This window comes from Melanerpes formicivorus, unplaced genomic scaffold (genome assembly GCF_026170545.1).
Source record: "Melanerpes formicivorus ecotype bairdi unplaced genomic scaffold, bMelFor1.0.p_v2 SCAF_65, whole genome shotgun sequence".
In the NCBI taxonomy this organism is placed as follows: domain Eukaryota; kingdom Metazoa; phylum Chordata; class Aves; order Piciformes; family Picidae; genus Melanerpes; species Melanerpes formicivorus.
This window is the reverse complement of record NW_027142417.1, coordinates 1,649,133-1,664,487: the sequence shown is the minus strand read 5'-3', so window position 1 is coordinate 1,664,487 and position 15,355 is coordinate 1,649,133. Positions and strand designations below refer to the sequence as shown.

The following is a 15,355-nucleotide window of genomic DNA, read 5'->3' as shown; positions in this document are numbered from 1 at the left end:
TGAGCCTCCTGCAGGCTAAGCAACCCCAGCTCGCTCAGCCTCTCCTCCTAGGGCTTGTGCCTAGGTCATTCGGCCTTTAGCCTTAGTGGCCTCCAGTGGTGTTAGCCTGCTTTCAGACTAGTACATAACAGGAAGCGTTAAAAACATCTCTCCGCCGTTACACGTCGCCAGCAGGACGGCGCCCGTGCCCTCGCCGCAGGTAGAAGCTGCAGGCAGCCGCGGCCGCCGCTTCCCAGCGTGCCCCGCGGCGCGGGCGGGCCGCGCGCAGCGTGATGTGCAGTGGCGTAGAGTGACGCGGGGCCGGGAAGCGGAGGATTGTCAGGGCTGGAAGGGACCTCAAGGCTCAGCCAGTTCCAACCCCCCTGCCATGGCCAGCGACACCTCACACTGCAGCAGGTTGCTCACGGCCTGGCCGCAAAACCCTCCAGGGCTGAGGCTTCCACCACCTCCCTGGGCAACCTGCGCCAGGCTCTCACCGCCTCACGAGGCCGAACTGCTCCCTCGCACCCAATCCGACCCCGCCGCTGCTCCCGGCGTGCCCCGCGGCGCGGGCGGGCCGTGCGCAGCCTGACGCAGTGCCGGGAGGCGCCGTTCCCGGCGTGCCCCGCGGCCCCTGGCCGGACGGAGCCCTTGGTGCTGAAGGGACCATGGCGATCCTCGCTGCGCTCCCTCCCGCCGTGGCCGCCAGCCTCCTCCTCCTGCTCGGCTCCGCCGCCGCCGCCTCCATTGTGCAGCGCGGCCGCCGGCCGGCCGGCAACGAGAGACCCATCATAGGTAAGGTGCCGCGGGAGGGGTCCTTGGCTTCCCGGGGGTCAGCGAGCGGCCCAGGCTGAAGCCAGGGCTCGGGGTTAGCTGTCAGCTGTCGCCGTGCGGGGGCAGGAAGCAGCTTCTGCACGCGGGGTGAAAGGCGGCGGAGGGCAGGGTCCCCGCAGCGCGCTTTGGGTAGGGGTGTTTGTGGATGGGGCTGTGCCCTGAAGCAGGTTGATTAGGAGAAGTTGTAGCAGTGAGTCATAGAGTAAAGTCCTTGGATCGTGTCGTCTGGAAGAGACCTTTGGCGTCAGCCCTTAGCCCAGCACTGCCAGGGCAGCGCTCCCGCACCTCCTCCAGCACCGCATCCCCGCGGCGCCCAGACCCTTCCAGGGATGGATGGGCACTCCACCGCTGCCCTGGGCAGCCCCTTCCAGGCCTTGACAACCCTCTGGGGGAAGAGATTGTGCCTCGTGTCCAACCTAAACCTCCTGCTGCAACTTGGGGTTATTCCTTCTTGTCCTGTCCCTTGTTCCTTGGGAGAAAGGACCGACCCCAGCCTGGCTCCAGCCTCCGTTCAGGGAGCTGCAGAGAGCAATGAGGTCTCTCCTCAGCCTCCTTTATTCCAGGCTGAACCACCCCCAGCTCCCTCAGCTGCTCCTCCCCAGACCTTTCCCCAGCTTTGTTGCCCTTCTGTGGAACGGCTCCAACTCATCAGTGTCCTTGCAGCAGTGAGCCCAAAGCTGAGAGGCTGAGGCTTAGTCAGATAATTTGTGTTTATTTGGTACCTTGTGATTAGGCATGGTAATTAATGCCTCCTTGTCTTAGTGTTTGTAACTCTTCCAGGAGGTAAATAAAACACTGCAGGGTGGCATATAAAATCATAGAATCACAGAGTTGTCAGGGCTGGAAGGGACCTCAAGGATCAGCCATGGGCAGGGACACCTCACACTGCAGCAGGTTGCTCACAGCCACATCCAGCCTGGCTGCAAACACCTCCAGGGCTGAGGCTTCCACCACCTCCCTGTGCCAAGCTCTCAGCACCCTCATGGGGAACAACTTCCTCCTCACATCCAATCTCAATCTCCCCATTTCTAGCTTTGCTCCATCCCCCCCAGTCCTGTCCCTCCCTGACAGCCCATAGGAAGCTGCAGCTGACTCTCTGTCTCTCTCTGTAGCATTTGCTGCTTGGGTAGTGCTGATTTTCTCTCTTGCATCCTCCAGGGATCCTGTCCCAGGAATGTCACTATGACAAGTTCCACAGATTTGGCAGTTCCTACATTGCAGCTTCCTATGTGAAGTTCCTGGAGTCTGCAGGTGCCAGAGTTGTGCCAGTGAGGTAGGTTCCTGTGGCCTTACAGCGGGGGTGGCCATGGCTTATTGCAACAGCACCATCTGAGAGGCACAGAAAGCAGTGGTGCAGCTCCTCTGAGTGCCTGGAGCTCCTCAGAGACCGAGGATGCCACAGTATCACAGCATCATAGAATCAGGGGTGGAAGGGACCACAAGGATCAGCCAGTTCCAACCCCCCTGCCATGGGCAGGGACACCCCACACTAGATCAGCCTGGCCACAGCCTCATCCAGCCTGGCCTTAAACACCTCCAGGGCTGGGGCCTCAACCACCTCCCTGGACAACCCATTCCAGGGCTTCACCACTCTCATGGGGAAGAACTTCCTCCTCCCCTCCAGCCTGAATCTCCCCACCTCCAGCTTCATTCCATTCCCCCTAGTCCTATCACTCCCTGAGATCCTGAGCAGTCTCTCCCCAGCCTTCCTGTAGCCCCCTGCAGATACTGGAAGGCCACAATGAGGTCACCTGGGAGCCTTCTCTTCTCCAGACTGAACAGCCCCAACTCCTTCAGTCTGTCCTCACAGCAGAGCAGCTCCAGGCCTCTGCTCATCCTCCTGGCCCTGCTCTGGACACCTTCCAGCACCTCCAGATCCCTCTTGCAATAGAGGCTCCAGAACTGGAGGCAGGACTCCAGGTTGGGTCTCCCCAGAGCTGAGCAGAGGGGGAGAATCATCTCCCTTGCCCTGCTGGCCACACTTCTCCTGCTGCAGCCCAGGATCTGGTTGGCTTTCTGGGCTGCAAGTGCACACTGAGAGCTCCTGCTGAGCTTCTCCTCCCCCAGCATCCCCAAGGCTCTCTCCTCAGGGCTGCTTTCCAGCCAGTCCCTGCCCAGCCTGGAGTTGTGCCTGGGATTGCCTCCACCCAGCTGCAGGACCCTGCCCTTGGTCTTGTTGAACCTCCTGAGGTCGGCTTGTGCCCACCTCTCCAGCCTGTCCAGGTGCTTCAGAAACTAGGAACAGAAGCAGAGCAAAGCATCCAGTGTTTGCTCTCCCTTCTGGTGATGGAAGTCTTTCTGTGAAGAAATGCTGGGGGTTTGACCTGTGAAATTAACCACTGCTGCACCAGTGCAGCTGCCACCCTGGTTAGCTGGTGTTTGGCTGCTGCTGAGGTCTGCCCTACCCTTCCAGCTCTCACCTTGATCTTTTCTGGGGAAGGGTGTGACCCAGTGCTTGCAGCTCTGCCCTCCTTGGCATCCCTCTGAAACCAGAGCTGCAGCTCTGCAGGAAATGATCCCCATGGCCTGCCCCTGAGCCTGAGCCTGCACTGCAGCCAGCACAGGTCTCTGGAGGTGATCCCCATGGCCTGTCCCTGAGCCTGAGCCTGCACTGCAGCCAGCACAGGTCTCTGGAGGTGATCCCCATGGCCTGCCCCTGAGCCTGAGCCTGCAGTGCAGCCAGCACAGGGCTCTGGAGGTGATCCCCATGCCCTGCCCCTGAGCCTGAGCCTGCACTGCAGCCAGCACAGGGCTCTGGAGGTGATCCCCATGCCCTGCCCCTGAGCCTGAGCCTGCACTGCAGCCAGCACAGGGCTCTGGAGGTGATCCCCATGGCCTGCCCCTGAGCCTGAGCCTGCACTGCAGCCAGCACAGGGCTCTGGAGGTGATCCCCATGCCCTGCCCCTGAGCCTGAGCCTGCACTGCAGCCAGCACAGGGCTCTGGAGGTGATCCCCATGGCCTGCCTCTCAGCCTGCACTGCAGCCAGCACAGGGCTCTGGGCACCCCTGCAGGAAATGATCCCCATGCCCTGCCTCTAAGGCTGCAGTTCACCCAGTGTCTGCAAAGGGCTCTGGGGTGCCTCATGCTGAGCTCTATCTGAAGGGCCTCTATTAAGCCCAGGCTGGCTGAGGCTCTGGGCAGCCTGATCTAGTGTGGGGTGTCCCTGCCCATGGCAGGGGGTTGGAACTGGCTGATCCTTGTGGTCCCTTCCAACCCTGACTGATTCTATCATGCTATGGTTTCCCACCTTGTGAATTCTGAGTCTCTATTGCTCTGTTTCAAGGGAAGGATTGCCTTTGAGCTGTGACTGTTTCACCCTGTTTAAGACCTGCTGCCTGCATGGTTTTGTGCCTCACCTTCCTGTTCATCACCAGTGATATTTCCATGGTTGAATGCTGTGGATGTCATGTGTTCTGTAACCATGTTCTTTGGTGTTTCAGATTAAACCTTTCAGATGAAGAATATGATAGACTGTTCCACTCAATTAATGGGTAAGTTTGGAGCACTGACTCTCTGCTGTGGGTTTGAGCTGTGCCATGTTCTCCAGAGCACTGTCTTCCTCCTCTCCTCCTCACCTTCATTCTGGCATTCAACAGCTGGGTGTTTCATCCCTGTCCTGTCCTTTCTTCCCTCTCCAGATCTCCCCTGTCACAAAGTTCCTGCTTTCCAGTTCTGCCCTTTTGCCTTTGTCTGCTTGTGGTGTAAGCAGGTGTTAAATGGTGACACTTCCTTCCCCGTGGCTACTAGTGCTGCTGACAAAATGCATCACTTCCTCCCTTTCTGATGGCTGCCATCCTCTTTTGGTTGCCAGAAGGACTCTCACCACTGAGGTCTTGTGTTCTTCCTGCCTCAGTGCAGGAGGAGGGTGTTAGGCAGGTAGATCCAGTTCCCTTATCCTTCTGTGGCTGGCAGTTGGGTTTGTGCTATGCAGGTGAGTGGGGGTGATTTGTTTCCTCATGTTGCACTCCACTCTCAGCCAACAGCTTCCACAGCCTGCCTGGGCAGCCTGTTCCAGTGCCTCACCATCCCCACTGTGGAGACTTTCTTCCTAATCTCCAGCCCAAACCTGCCCTCCTCAAGCTTCAGTCCATTGCCCCATGTCCTGTCCCTGCAAGCCCTTGTCAAAAGCCTCTTCCCAGCTTCCTTGTTGCCCCCCTTCAGGTGCTGGAAGGCTGCTCTAAGGTCTCCCTGAAGCCTTCTTTGCTGCAGGCTGAACAGCCCCAGCTCAGCAGTTGCCACTTGTTCAGTGCCACCTCTGCAACAGCAGAGAGGGAATTGCATGGATATAGCAACCTGCTCCTGAGAGCCATTGGAATTCAGAGTGAGCATCACCAGCTCTGAGCAGTGAGAGACACTGGAGCACAGGCAGCTGCTGCTCACTGTGTGTGCAGCATCAAGCCCTAATCCCTGCTCTCCCTGGGTCACTTCCTCCCTGCACTGGCAGGAGTGACAGTTGATGCTTTTCCTAGTCAGCAGTGGCCAGTTCGGGGTTGAACACATGGCAAGAGGTGAAGTGAACTTTCTCCCCCTGCCAGTAAGCATCACCTGCTCCTCTGCTCTCTGCCCTTAGGAGGGCTGCTCTACCTCACCAAAACCTGGGTGGGCTTTGCACAATCCTGTGCATTGTTCCCCTGAAAATAAACCTGGCCATGAGGGTTTAAACTCAGGCCTGCTCTCCAGGTGCTTGGCATCAGGTAAGATGCTAGCTGCTTCCACCTGCTTGTTAGTGCCTCACTGAGAGAGGCTGGCATCTCCAGAGCACTGAGCAAATCCTTCAGCCATCTGGGGGAAACTCAGCAACTCCTGGCTGTGGTTTGAGTAAATCTGTTTGGGGCTGCCCTGCAGTGGGGTAGGGGGGCTCAGCCTCCCAGTTCTGTGGCTGATGTTCCAGTTCCAGCCAGAAGAGCCATGGAACCATGGAATGTTTTAAGCTGGAGGCTCCCTTTAATGCCTGCCACTGCCCCTGCTGGTACTGCATGACTTTCCATGTCCTCATGCAAAGTCTCTGCTAGGCTGTACTGAGTCTTTGTCTTCTGTGGTGGTTGGGGAGCTGCCCAGAGAGTTGCCCCTGCTCATGTAATGTGCCTGGTGCTTTTTGTGGTGGGAAATGGTTGTGCACTACTTCTTTGCAATTGTCTCTGAGATTGCTTTGTTCTCTTCAGCTGTGTTAGATCCTGGGTGACCCAAGCCAAACATCCTTTGGTTTTCCCTCTGCTGGGAACTTCCTGCTTTGTGCTGCCCACAACCAGAAGGTCACTCTGCTAGGGCCACAGTTACTCTGTCCTGATGGTGAGGAGGATGAATTGAGATGGGGGTGAGGATTTTGAAGTGGTGGAGAGAGCCAGCTAAGAGTCAGGACAGGGTTTGATAGAGTCATGGCACACAAACCAGCTGGAGTCTGCTTTAGGTATTTTCTGTGGACTCTTCTCTTCCTCACAGAACTGTTTGGGCTGGAGAAGACCTTTGAGATTGAGTCCAACCATTGTGTTCCAGGCTGGTCACTGCTAGGCTCAGTCACTACTTTGTGAGCAACCATTCTTCAGTAGGAGAGCACTAACTCTTAGGATATGATTCAGTTAATGACTAAGACACCTAAGCTGAGCTGTCTGCATGTGCACCAGCTTCCTAAACCCACCTAATTAATGAGGTGCTGGCCAGTACAGCCAGTGGAGCCTTACAGGGCTCTCCAACCTCCCCATGAGTTAGATCCCTGCTCTGGAAAACATCTTTGAGTCTCCAGTGACTGCTCTGACTAGATCCCTGCTGTCTGTAGTGGAGGCTTAGCGCTCTCTCTCTGGATTTCTGGCAGGTGTCCTAAGCTAGCCCTGAGCCCTGCCCCCAGAAGCACTCTCAGCCTCTCTCTGTGTGCATTGTCCAGCTGTTAGTCTGCTCAGCTTGCTAATCAGATTCTTGGATGTTGCCTTTCAGGGTACTTTTTCCAGGAGGTGGTGTGGATCTTAAGACTTCAGAATATTCCAGGGTTGCTAAGATATTTTACCACAAGGCATTAGAGGTAATGACTAAGGAACAGTCTGTTCTTGTTGCTGGCACTGCTCAGGGAGGCTCACTTTCTGTTGGCACCCAGTGTGCTGACTCTCAGCCCCACAAGGAGGAGCTCATTGCTGGCTCCTGCATCCAGACCTCGTTTCAGACCTTGAGATTGGGATTCCTGAGACCTTCTCCTGTTGCATGTTGTGTCATGGTCTGAAAGCACCAGGTTCTCCAGGTGAAAACACTCCTTTGTTCCTTCTACCTGAGGCTTTGGGGCTCTGTGGGACTTGTGCTGCAGGAATGACATGTTCCCAAGGCACAGGGTATCTGGGGACATGCTGACTGTTGACCAAAGACACACCCAGATGTAATCACCTCCACCAGTCTCAGAGCTAACCCTTGGACTTGGGACTCTAGAGACTCTCCTAAAGCAATTCACACTAATACCACGTGAAGGCCTCCCCTTGTTGCTGCAGCTTGTGAAACACCTTCATTCTCACTTACCTTCATCTTTGGAGGTGCAAATGAGGGATCAGCCTCAGCACAGGAACCCATTTTAGCTGTTCCTCTGCTTTGGCAACTGTAAACACTCTGTAAGTAAACACTGCCTTGATATAGAACACAGCAAGAAGGTGGCAAGAGCACTTGCAAGGCTCTGTTAATTACCTCTGAACATCTACATGCTCATTAGCTTGATTAAGATGGCATTTCTGAGGAAGCTGTTGTGTTCAGAGAGCACCAACAGAGCTCTGAGCCCTTTATTGCAGATTGGATTCTCTTGGAGCAGAAGTAGAGAGGCTTTGTTTGGGTTTTATTTAAAGGACAGTGTGGAGGTGTGGAGATTCACTGAGCTTTAGATGCAGTCCATAGAGGCAGATGCTGCTTGGCTTGGAAAGACCTCCAAGGTCACAGAGTCCAACCATCAACCCAACACCACCATGGCCATCAAGCCCTGGCCCCACTGCCATGGCCACAGGTTTCCTGAGCACCCCAGGGATGGGGGCTCCACCAGCTCCCTGGGCAGCCTGCTCCTGTGGTTTGTTAAAGGATCTGGATTCACCTTGAGTGCAAAGGTAAACTGTCTTCCCTCTCTTCCTCATTCTCAGCTAACACTGATGTAAAAGGGGCACAGAAGTCATTCTCTGGGAAGCTTTGCCCAGCTCCAGAGGCAGTTAGCAGTAGTGCTGAAGCTGTTACCATGGCAGTGAGGGAAAGGAATTGCCCTCCCAGCCTCAGTGGCAGCTCTGCAGCAGGCAGGGCAGCAGAGGTGTGGCATTCCCAGCACCATCAGTGGGAAATTCTGTTCCCTGGAAGTGTTTACAGTAAGACTGGATGGGGCACTGGGTGCCATGGTTTAGCTGATGAGGTGGTGTTGGGTGAGAGGTTGCACTTGATGATCTCAAAGGTCTTTGCCAACCTGGCTAACTCTGTTCCCTGAAGCTCTCTGATCTCAATTCCCACAGCACCAACATTGTTCTGCTCTTGTCTGCCTTGATTCCTGGTGATTGTTTGTCTGTCACCCAAATCTTGCCAAGTCTGTCTCCTTTTGAGTGCCTTGGAAGCCCTTCCCTGTGTGGAGTGCAGGCTGTGCCCTGCTGTTGGGACAAGGGTTTCTCCTGGCTTCCAGTGGGGCTATGAAATCTTTACACCACATGTTGGAAAGGGCCTTTAAAGCTCACCTAGCCCACCCCCACTGCAGTCAGCAGGGACATTGCAACCAGAGCAGGCTGCTCAGAGCCACAAGCAGCCTGGCCTGCAGTGGTTCCAGGGATGGGGCATTCCCCACCTCTCTCTGCACCCTGGGCCAGAGCTTCACTAGCCTCAGTGTGAAACAATTCCTTACATCTGGTCTAAACCTCCCTACTTCAGTTTCAGTGTCACCCTTCTCCTGTCTCTGAGAGCCCTGCTAAAAACTCTCTGCCCTTTAGGCCACCAAAAGGTCTCCTTGGAGCCTTCTCCAGGCTGATCAACCCCAGCTCTCTCAGCCTGGCCTCACAGCAGAGGACCCTCACCCTCAGAGCTGCATGTCCTGTGCCCAGCCCTGCAGGCCAGGTGGTCCTGAAGACTGCAGCTTTCGTGCTGCACATCTGCCCAGGGCCTTTATTGGCAGCCTACAGCAGTGCTTTGGGGCAACCTTTCACCCTCAGCCTGCAACTCCTCCTTTCTCAGAGGTGGCTGTTTGAGCAGCAGCTCCTGGTGGGGGGAGGGTGCATCACAGAAAGGTTTTGAAGCAAAGGCTGTTCAGATTTCACAAGAGCAGGAGTTCTGGAAGCCCTCAGGCTCCAACTTGCTTCTGCTGAGGAGCAAACACATCCCAGCTGCCACCTCCCACTGTGTGTGTGCAGTGTGCTTCCTGGCAGGCAGCTGGTGCTGTTCTCTCTTGGCTTGCTGTTCCTCCTTTCTGCTTGCTTCTCTTCTGCTCTTTGCACTTAGCTGCTGTTGTTGGTAAGTTTGTCCCCAGCTGTCCCTGGGTTTATGGTGCTGAAGCTCAGACTTCATCTTTCTGGCACCCAGAGCCACCCAGGTGCCAGGAGGGTGTGACACCAGTGAAGCATCTGAGGATGCCACTTCAGCCCAGGGCTGTGCTGGGGACAGGAGGCTGGGCTGGAAGGGACCTCCAAAGCTCATCCAGCCCACCCCCCTCTGCATTCAGCAGGGACACCCTCAGCTAGGTCAGGTTGCCCACAGCCCTCTTGAGCCTTGATGGTTTCTTGCTTCAGGTGGGTGGGGACAGACACATGGACATTGCAGAGGGCTCTTGCTGTGTGACCCCAGTGTGCTGCACACACAGCTGTGGGTTGTAAGGAGTAGGCTTTCCCTCAGGATGGCAGCAGACTGCTTTGTGTCCCTTTTAGAGAGGGGCTGCTGCTCTCTGGCTCCTGTTGAAGCTGCTCTGCTTGACTTACTCAGAGAGAGAGCAGTCCAAGAAGTAGCAGCATCAGGCCCAGTTTGAATGGCTTAGGTTGGAATGGACCTCAGAAATCATCCCCTCCAATCCCCCTGCTGTGCTCCAGCAGCCCTGTGTATGTCCCCTGGCCTTCATATTCTGGGAGGCAAGCTTGGGAGCCTGTGGTTATGGCAGCTGTGAGTGAGCTGTCAGTGCCTCTGCTAGCTGCTGCTACCCCTGCAGCAGTTTCACTTCCCATCCACCCAGGAGAAAGTGAGCAGAGCAGGAAGTCCTCTTCAGTCTGCTTTCTGTAAGCCTGCAGGGCTTGCTCCTCAAGCTGTCCCTTTCTTGTTTTGAAGGCAAATGACAAAGGAGATTATTTCCCAGTGTGGGGCACGTGTCTGGGACATGAAGAGCTCACTTACCTCACAAGTGGGGAAGTTTTGCTCACTAACACCAAGACAGAAGGTGCTGCACTCCCTCTGAACTTCACTCCAGGTGAGCAGTCCATCACTTCTCATGTCTTGAGCTTTGCTGAGAGCCTGCTTTCTGAGGAGTGCAGAGGGATGAACCTTTGGGAGGTTTCTGAAGACTGCCTTGCTCAAGCATTAAGCTGCTGGGACTGTTCTCATCAAGTCAGTGCAGCCCTCAGCACTGCTAAAGCAGGGCTCAAGTGGTGTGAGCACAGCCCACCTGGAACCACCAGCTCCCAGCAAACCCCACAGGGCTGGCTCTGGCTCATTGGATCCTGGCACCCACTGGAGGGCAAGAGCCAGCTCCAGTCTGGGCAGGACTGTAGGGCAGTGGTGCAGGCATGTTTGAAAGATGCTGGCATGATGTCAGTGATTTGCCTTGCAGCATGCTTTGGAATCACAAAGTTGACTCCAGAAGGGTTTGTCAAAGATCGCCTGGGCAGCACTGTCCCCCTGCCAGCAGCTTGGCTAATGGCCCATCCCCCATCTCCTCTTTCCTTTGCAACAGCTGCCAAAGAGAGCAGATTGTTCAGGAGCTTCCCTGCTGATGTCCTACATGCATTTGCTACTGAGCCACTGACATCAAACTTCCACATGTGGAGCCTCTCCATGGAGGTACTTGGTGATGTGATCTCCTGAACCCAGCCTCTGCTCTGCTCACTGGAAGCCAGTGAGGAGCTGCCAGCTCTCATCTTCTCCCTTCTCCTTGTCACAGAACTTCACAAAGAATGAGAAACTCCATGATTTCTATAAGGTCCTGAGCACCAACAGGGATGGTGAAGTGGAGTTCATCTCTACCATGGAAGGTGAGGACAGCAGGTTCTGTGGTGACCTGTCTGCAACAAGCTACTTCTTCAGAGGTGGTGCCAGTGAAGTGCTCCAAGCTTGCAGTTAGAGAGCAGAGGAGCATCAGCACTCCTGGGGCTCTGGCAGGCAGGGACAGACTCAGCTTGCCAAGGTGTTGTAGCTCCTGAGTCCTTCCCTCACCTGCTGATCCCCTTCCAGATAGGAGGTGACACTGCAGCCCTGGAGTGCTGTGGTGTGAGGTGTGCAGAGCAGCACAGCCCTCTGTCACCTCCTTTCTGTCCCTGCTTCTGCCCTGGGCAGCCTGGCCCAGACCTTGACAGCCCTTTAACAACAGGAAATGTTCACCATGTCCACCCTAAACCTCCCCTGGGTTCCTCTTGTCCTGTCACTTGTTCCTTAGGAGAAGAGCCCAACCCCCACCTCACTCCAGTGTCCTCTCAGGGAGCTGTAGAGAGCAGGAGGTCTCTCAGCCTCCTTTTCTCCACACTCAACCCCCCAGCTCCCTCAGCTGCTCCTCCCCAGCCCTCCTCTCCACACTCTTCCCCAGCTTCATTGCCCTCCTCTGGACCTGCTGCTGCTCCTCCATGTCCACCAGCCCCAAACCTGGGTTACCTGCAGAAGTGATGCACAAAGCTTGTGCCAGGGACTGAGCCCTTCCTCCAGAGGGACCACCTTGCAGTGAGGCTTCAGCACATAACTGAGGCACAGCCCTTGCTTAGGTGCTTTGTGTTTGTTGCAGCATACAAGTACCCAATTTATGGGGTCCAGTGGCATCCAGAGAAAAACCCTTTTGAGTGGAAGGATTCTCCAGGCATCCCACATTCCCCATCAGCTGTCAGAGCAGCTTATTATATAGCTGACTTCTTCATTAATGAAGGTAAAAGGTTATTATCCATACAGATCTTTCTCTAAGTGAAGCATTAGTGAAGGCCTTGCAGGAGGCAGAGCTCCTTTGCAGATGCCAGAGCTGAGTGCCTCTTGCTGCTTCCTGAGGGGATTACTCTGCAAGCCTTAGAGGCTTAGGGGGGGGGAAAAGAGCCCAAGGGGTGCTCAAAATAGAATGGCTTAGTAACAGTGACATCAGGAGGCCAGGCATTCCACCAGCTCTTCAAGCAGAGTGCCTCCAGTGCATTTGCTGCTGTGGCCTCCTGACCATTTCCAGTGCTCACTGTGACATTCCAACCTGCCTTGCATGAGGAGAAGGAAACCAGACAGGGCCTGGAGTCCCAGCAGGGTGGGCTTGGAAGGGAGCTCTGGAGATCACACCCCTGCTAAAGCAGGGCACCCACAGCAGCTTGCCTAGGAGCACAGTGGCCAGGGGGGGTTGGAAGCTCTCCAGAGAAGGAGACTCCACAACCTCTCTGGGCAGCCTGCTCCAGGCCCCCAGCAGCCTCACACCAGAGAAGTTTCTCCTGTTCAGATGGAACCTCCTGGGCTCCAGTTTGTGCCTGCTGCTGGGCACCACTGACAAGAGTCTGACCCCATCCTCTTGCCCCCCACCCTTTAGCTGTTGGTCAGCACAGAGTGGGAGACAATGCAGGGTGTCAGATGTGGTCATCTCAGGATCTCAGGCAGTGATAGGACTAGGGGGAATGGAATGAAGCTGGAGGTGGGGAGATTCAGGCTGGAGGGGAGGAGGAAGTTCTTCCCCATGAGAGTGGTGAAGCCCTGGAATGGGTTGTGCAGGGAGGTGGTTGGGGCCCTGTCCCTGGAGGTGTTTAAGGCCAGGCTGGCTGAGGCTCTGGCCAGGCTGATCTAGTGTGGGGTGTCCCTGCCCATGGCAGGGGGGTTGGAACTGGCTGATCCTTGTGGTCCCTTCCACCCCTGACTGATACTGTGATACTATGATGTCTAGGGGTGGGGTAGGCAGAGCTGGCTGGCAGGAGCTGGCTGGCAGGAGCTGGCTGGCAGGAGCTGGCTGGCAGGAGCTGGCTGGCAGGAGCGGGCTGGCAGGAGCTGGCTGTAGCAGCGGAGGTGGCAGCAGCGCTCGTCGGTGACCGCTAAAAGCCACTCGACTGAGCTCTCCTTTCCATATCCCACCTCTGCACTCAGCAGCCCCTCTGATGCAGTCACTGTGGTGCCCCACAGGAGAGCTCTGCCAGGGAAGGCTCTTGCAGGGCAGAGGGCAGGGCAGTGATTTGTCCTCTCCCATCTTTTCCAGCCCGGAAGAGCCTGCACCGCTTCCCCAGCGAGGAGGAGGAGAGGAAGGCACTCATCTATAACTACACTCCCCTTTACACAGGAACCTTCTCTTCCTTCCAGCAGATCTACTTTTTTGATTGAATGCCCTGTGCCAGGTGCTCTCTGGCTGTTTAGAAGTGGACTTGTTTGCCAGTGTTGTGTGCTGAAGGCTGATGTTGTGCCCCAAGAGCCCTTCCTTTGCCGTTGGTTATCCTCTCTTCACCCTGCACTGCTCAACCACTCTGAGAGAAACTGACCCTCAGGGGCATCATTTGCTTGGTCAGAGAATCACTGAACTGTCTTGTTTGGAGCTTGCCTTGTAGAGCCAGACCAACCAGTCTGGTTGGTGCTGGTGCTAAACCCTGTCCCTCAGCACCACCCCTCTCTGTCTTTTGGCCATGGGAATGTGCTGCCCAGGGAGGTGGTGGAGTCCCCATCCCTGGAGGTGTTCAAGAGGAGCCTGGCTGAGGCACTTGGTGCCATGGTTTAGTTGATCAGATGGTGTTGGGGGATAGCTTGGATTGGATGATCTCAAAGGTCTTCTCCAGCCTGGTTATTTCTATCCTCTTCTATTTTCAACATCTCCAGGGGTGGGGATTCAACCACCTCCCTGGGCAGCCTGTGCCAGGCTTTGAGAACCCTTTCAGTGAAGAAGTTTCTTTTAATCTCCAATCTAAGCCTCCCCTGCTGCACCTTGAGGCTGTTTCCTCTAGTCCTGTCACTTGTTCCTAGGGAGAAGAGCCCAGCCCCCACCTGGCTCCAGCCTCCTCTCAGGGAGCTGCAGAGAGCAAGGAGGTCTCCCTCAGCCTCCTTTTCCCCAGGCTGGACACCCCCAGCTCCCTCAGCTGCTCCTGCCCAGCCCTGCTCTCCAGATCCTTCACCAGCATTGTTGCCCTTCTCTGGAGCAGCTCCAGCCCCTCAGTGTCCTTCTGGGAGAAAGGAGCCCCAAACCTGAAGGCAGCACTCCAGGTGTGCCCTCCCCAGTGCAGAATACAGGGGACACTCACCTCCTTGCTCCTGCTGCTCACACTTGCTGATCCTGGCCAGGTTGCTGTTGCCCTCTTGGCCACAAAATGATCCCAGTTGGAGGCAAGCACCACAAAAGAAGCATTTTGCTTCAGGGCAGAAGCTTTGAGCCTGCTGCTAGCCTCGGAAGTGACCACATTGAGGGGAAGGAAACCCACTGTGTTAATGTGTTTAAGCTCTGAGAGGTGTCTTTGTTAGCCACTGGGGGCTTTGGGTGCAGGGGGCTTGGGTACCTTGCTTAGTAAAGTCCTGCCCTCCCCACAGGCCTCCACAAGTGAGACTCCTGAGTGTGTCATCAGTGTGGGACTGGAGGCAGGCTCTTGGCAGGGGCTGTGCTGTCATTTGACAAAGGGACCCAAGTGGTAGCAGAGAGACATCTGGGCCTAAACCCACAGCCCTGCATCAGTGGGGACTTGGGGGTTGGGAAGGTTCCAGGTGCATGCCTCAGCCCCCTTTGGCAGTACTTCACCCTCTCAGCTCCCTCCTCTGAACAAGGCTGGGCCATTTCTCAGGGCTCCCCAGCCAAGAGCCTCTGAGTTGTTCCTCCTCATGACCCAGCTGCAGGAGAGCATGTCAGCTCAGGAACTGAGTAGCAGCCACACGCTGCCAGGCCATGGGGGTGCTGCAGAGCCTTCCTACATCTGTCAGAGCAGCCCCAGTCAGTAAACAGCACTCAGGTTTTATTCATCAGCTGACTCCTGAGTAGAGCCAAGCCTGAAAGAGGCTTGCACTGCACAGCTGCACATCAGTGGAGCTGCTGAGGTACCTACAGACTGAGTCCTGCCTCCTGCCTCTTGTCCAGGCTGAGTTCTGTGCAGTGGCTCTTAAAGGATTTGCCTCAGGAGGGCAGCTGGTGAGTGGAATGTCTGCTGGGTGCAGTGGCAGGGGGCAGTTCCTAGGTGTGTGACTCTCTTGTGGTGTGTGGCATGGTGAGGGCACAGAGCATTCATTGCAGCTCTCTGCCTTCCCTTTGTTCTGTGATCTTGTCAAGCCTCATGTGCTGGTGTGCCATGATTTCCCTGTGATACATGAAGTAAACTTGGATTCAGGCAGCAGTGGTAGCTCTTCTCTTCTGGTTTGCCATCTGTGACTGCCACAGCTCAGGAGGCTGCTCTGACCTGTGCCCATTGCTGTGGCCCTGGCAGCAAGTCAGGGTGAGATCCCTGGCCCCAGCAC

General features: G+C 55.8%; 1 protein-coding gene across 2 annotated transcripts; it reads left to right on the top strand.

Annotated features, from left to right (window-relative positions):
• Window positions 1-317: 317 nt before the first annotated feature.
• On the top strand, window positions 318-15,231 carry GGH (gamma-glutamyl hydrolase). Of its 2 annotated transcripts, none has more exons than XM_068162472.1 (9): window positions 318-774; window positions 1,972-2,086; window positions 4,255-4,305; window positions 6,743-6,827; window positions 10,052-10,190; window positions 10,674-10,780; window positions 10,881-10,971; window positions 11,712-11,856; window positions 13,134-15,231. In XM_068162472.1, exons 1-9 carry the CDS (start codon window positions 648-650, stop codon window positions 13,192-13,194), a joined length of 921 nt encoding a protein of 306 aa, XP_068018573.1. In that variant the 5' UTR covers window positions 318-647; the 3' UTR covers window positions 13,195-15,231. The 2 variants fall into 2 exon arrangements, with proteins under 2 accessions (XP_068018573.1, XP_068018572.1); XM_068162471.1 differs by having other exon boundaries at window positions 322-774; window positions 11,712-11,849.
• Window positions 15,232-15,355: the final 124 nt, after the last annotated feature.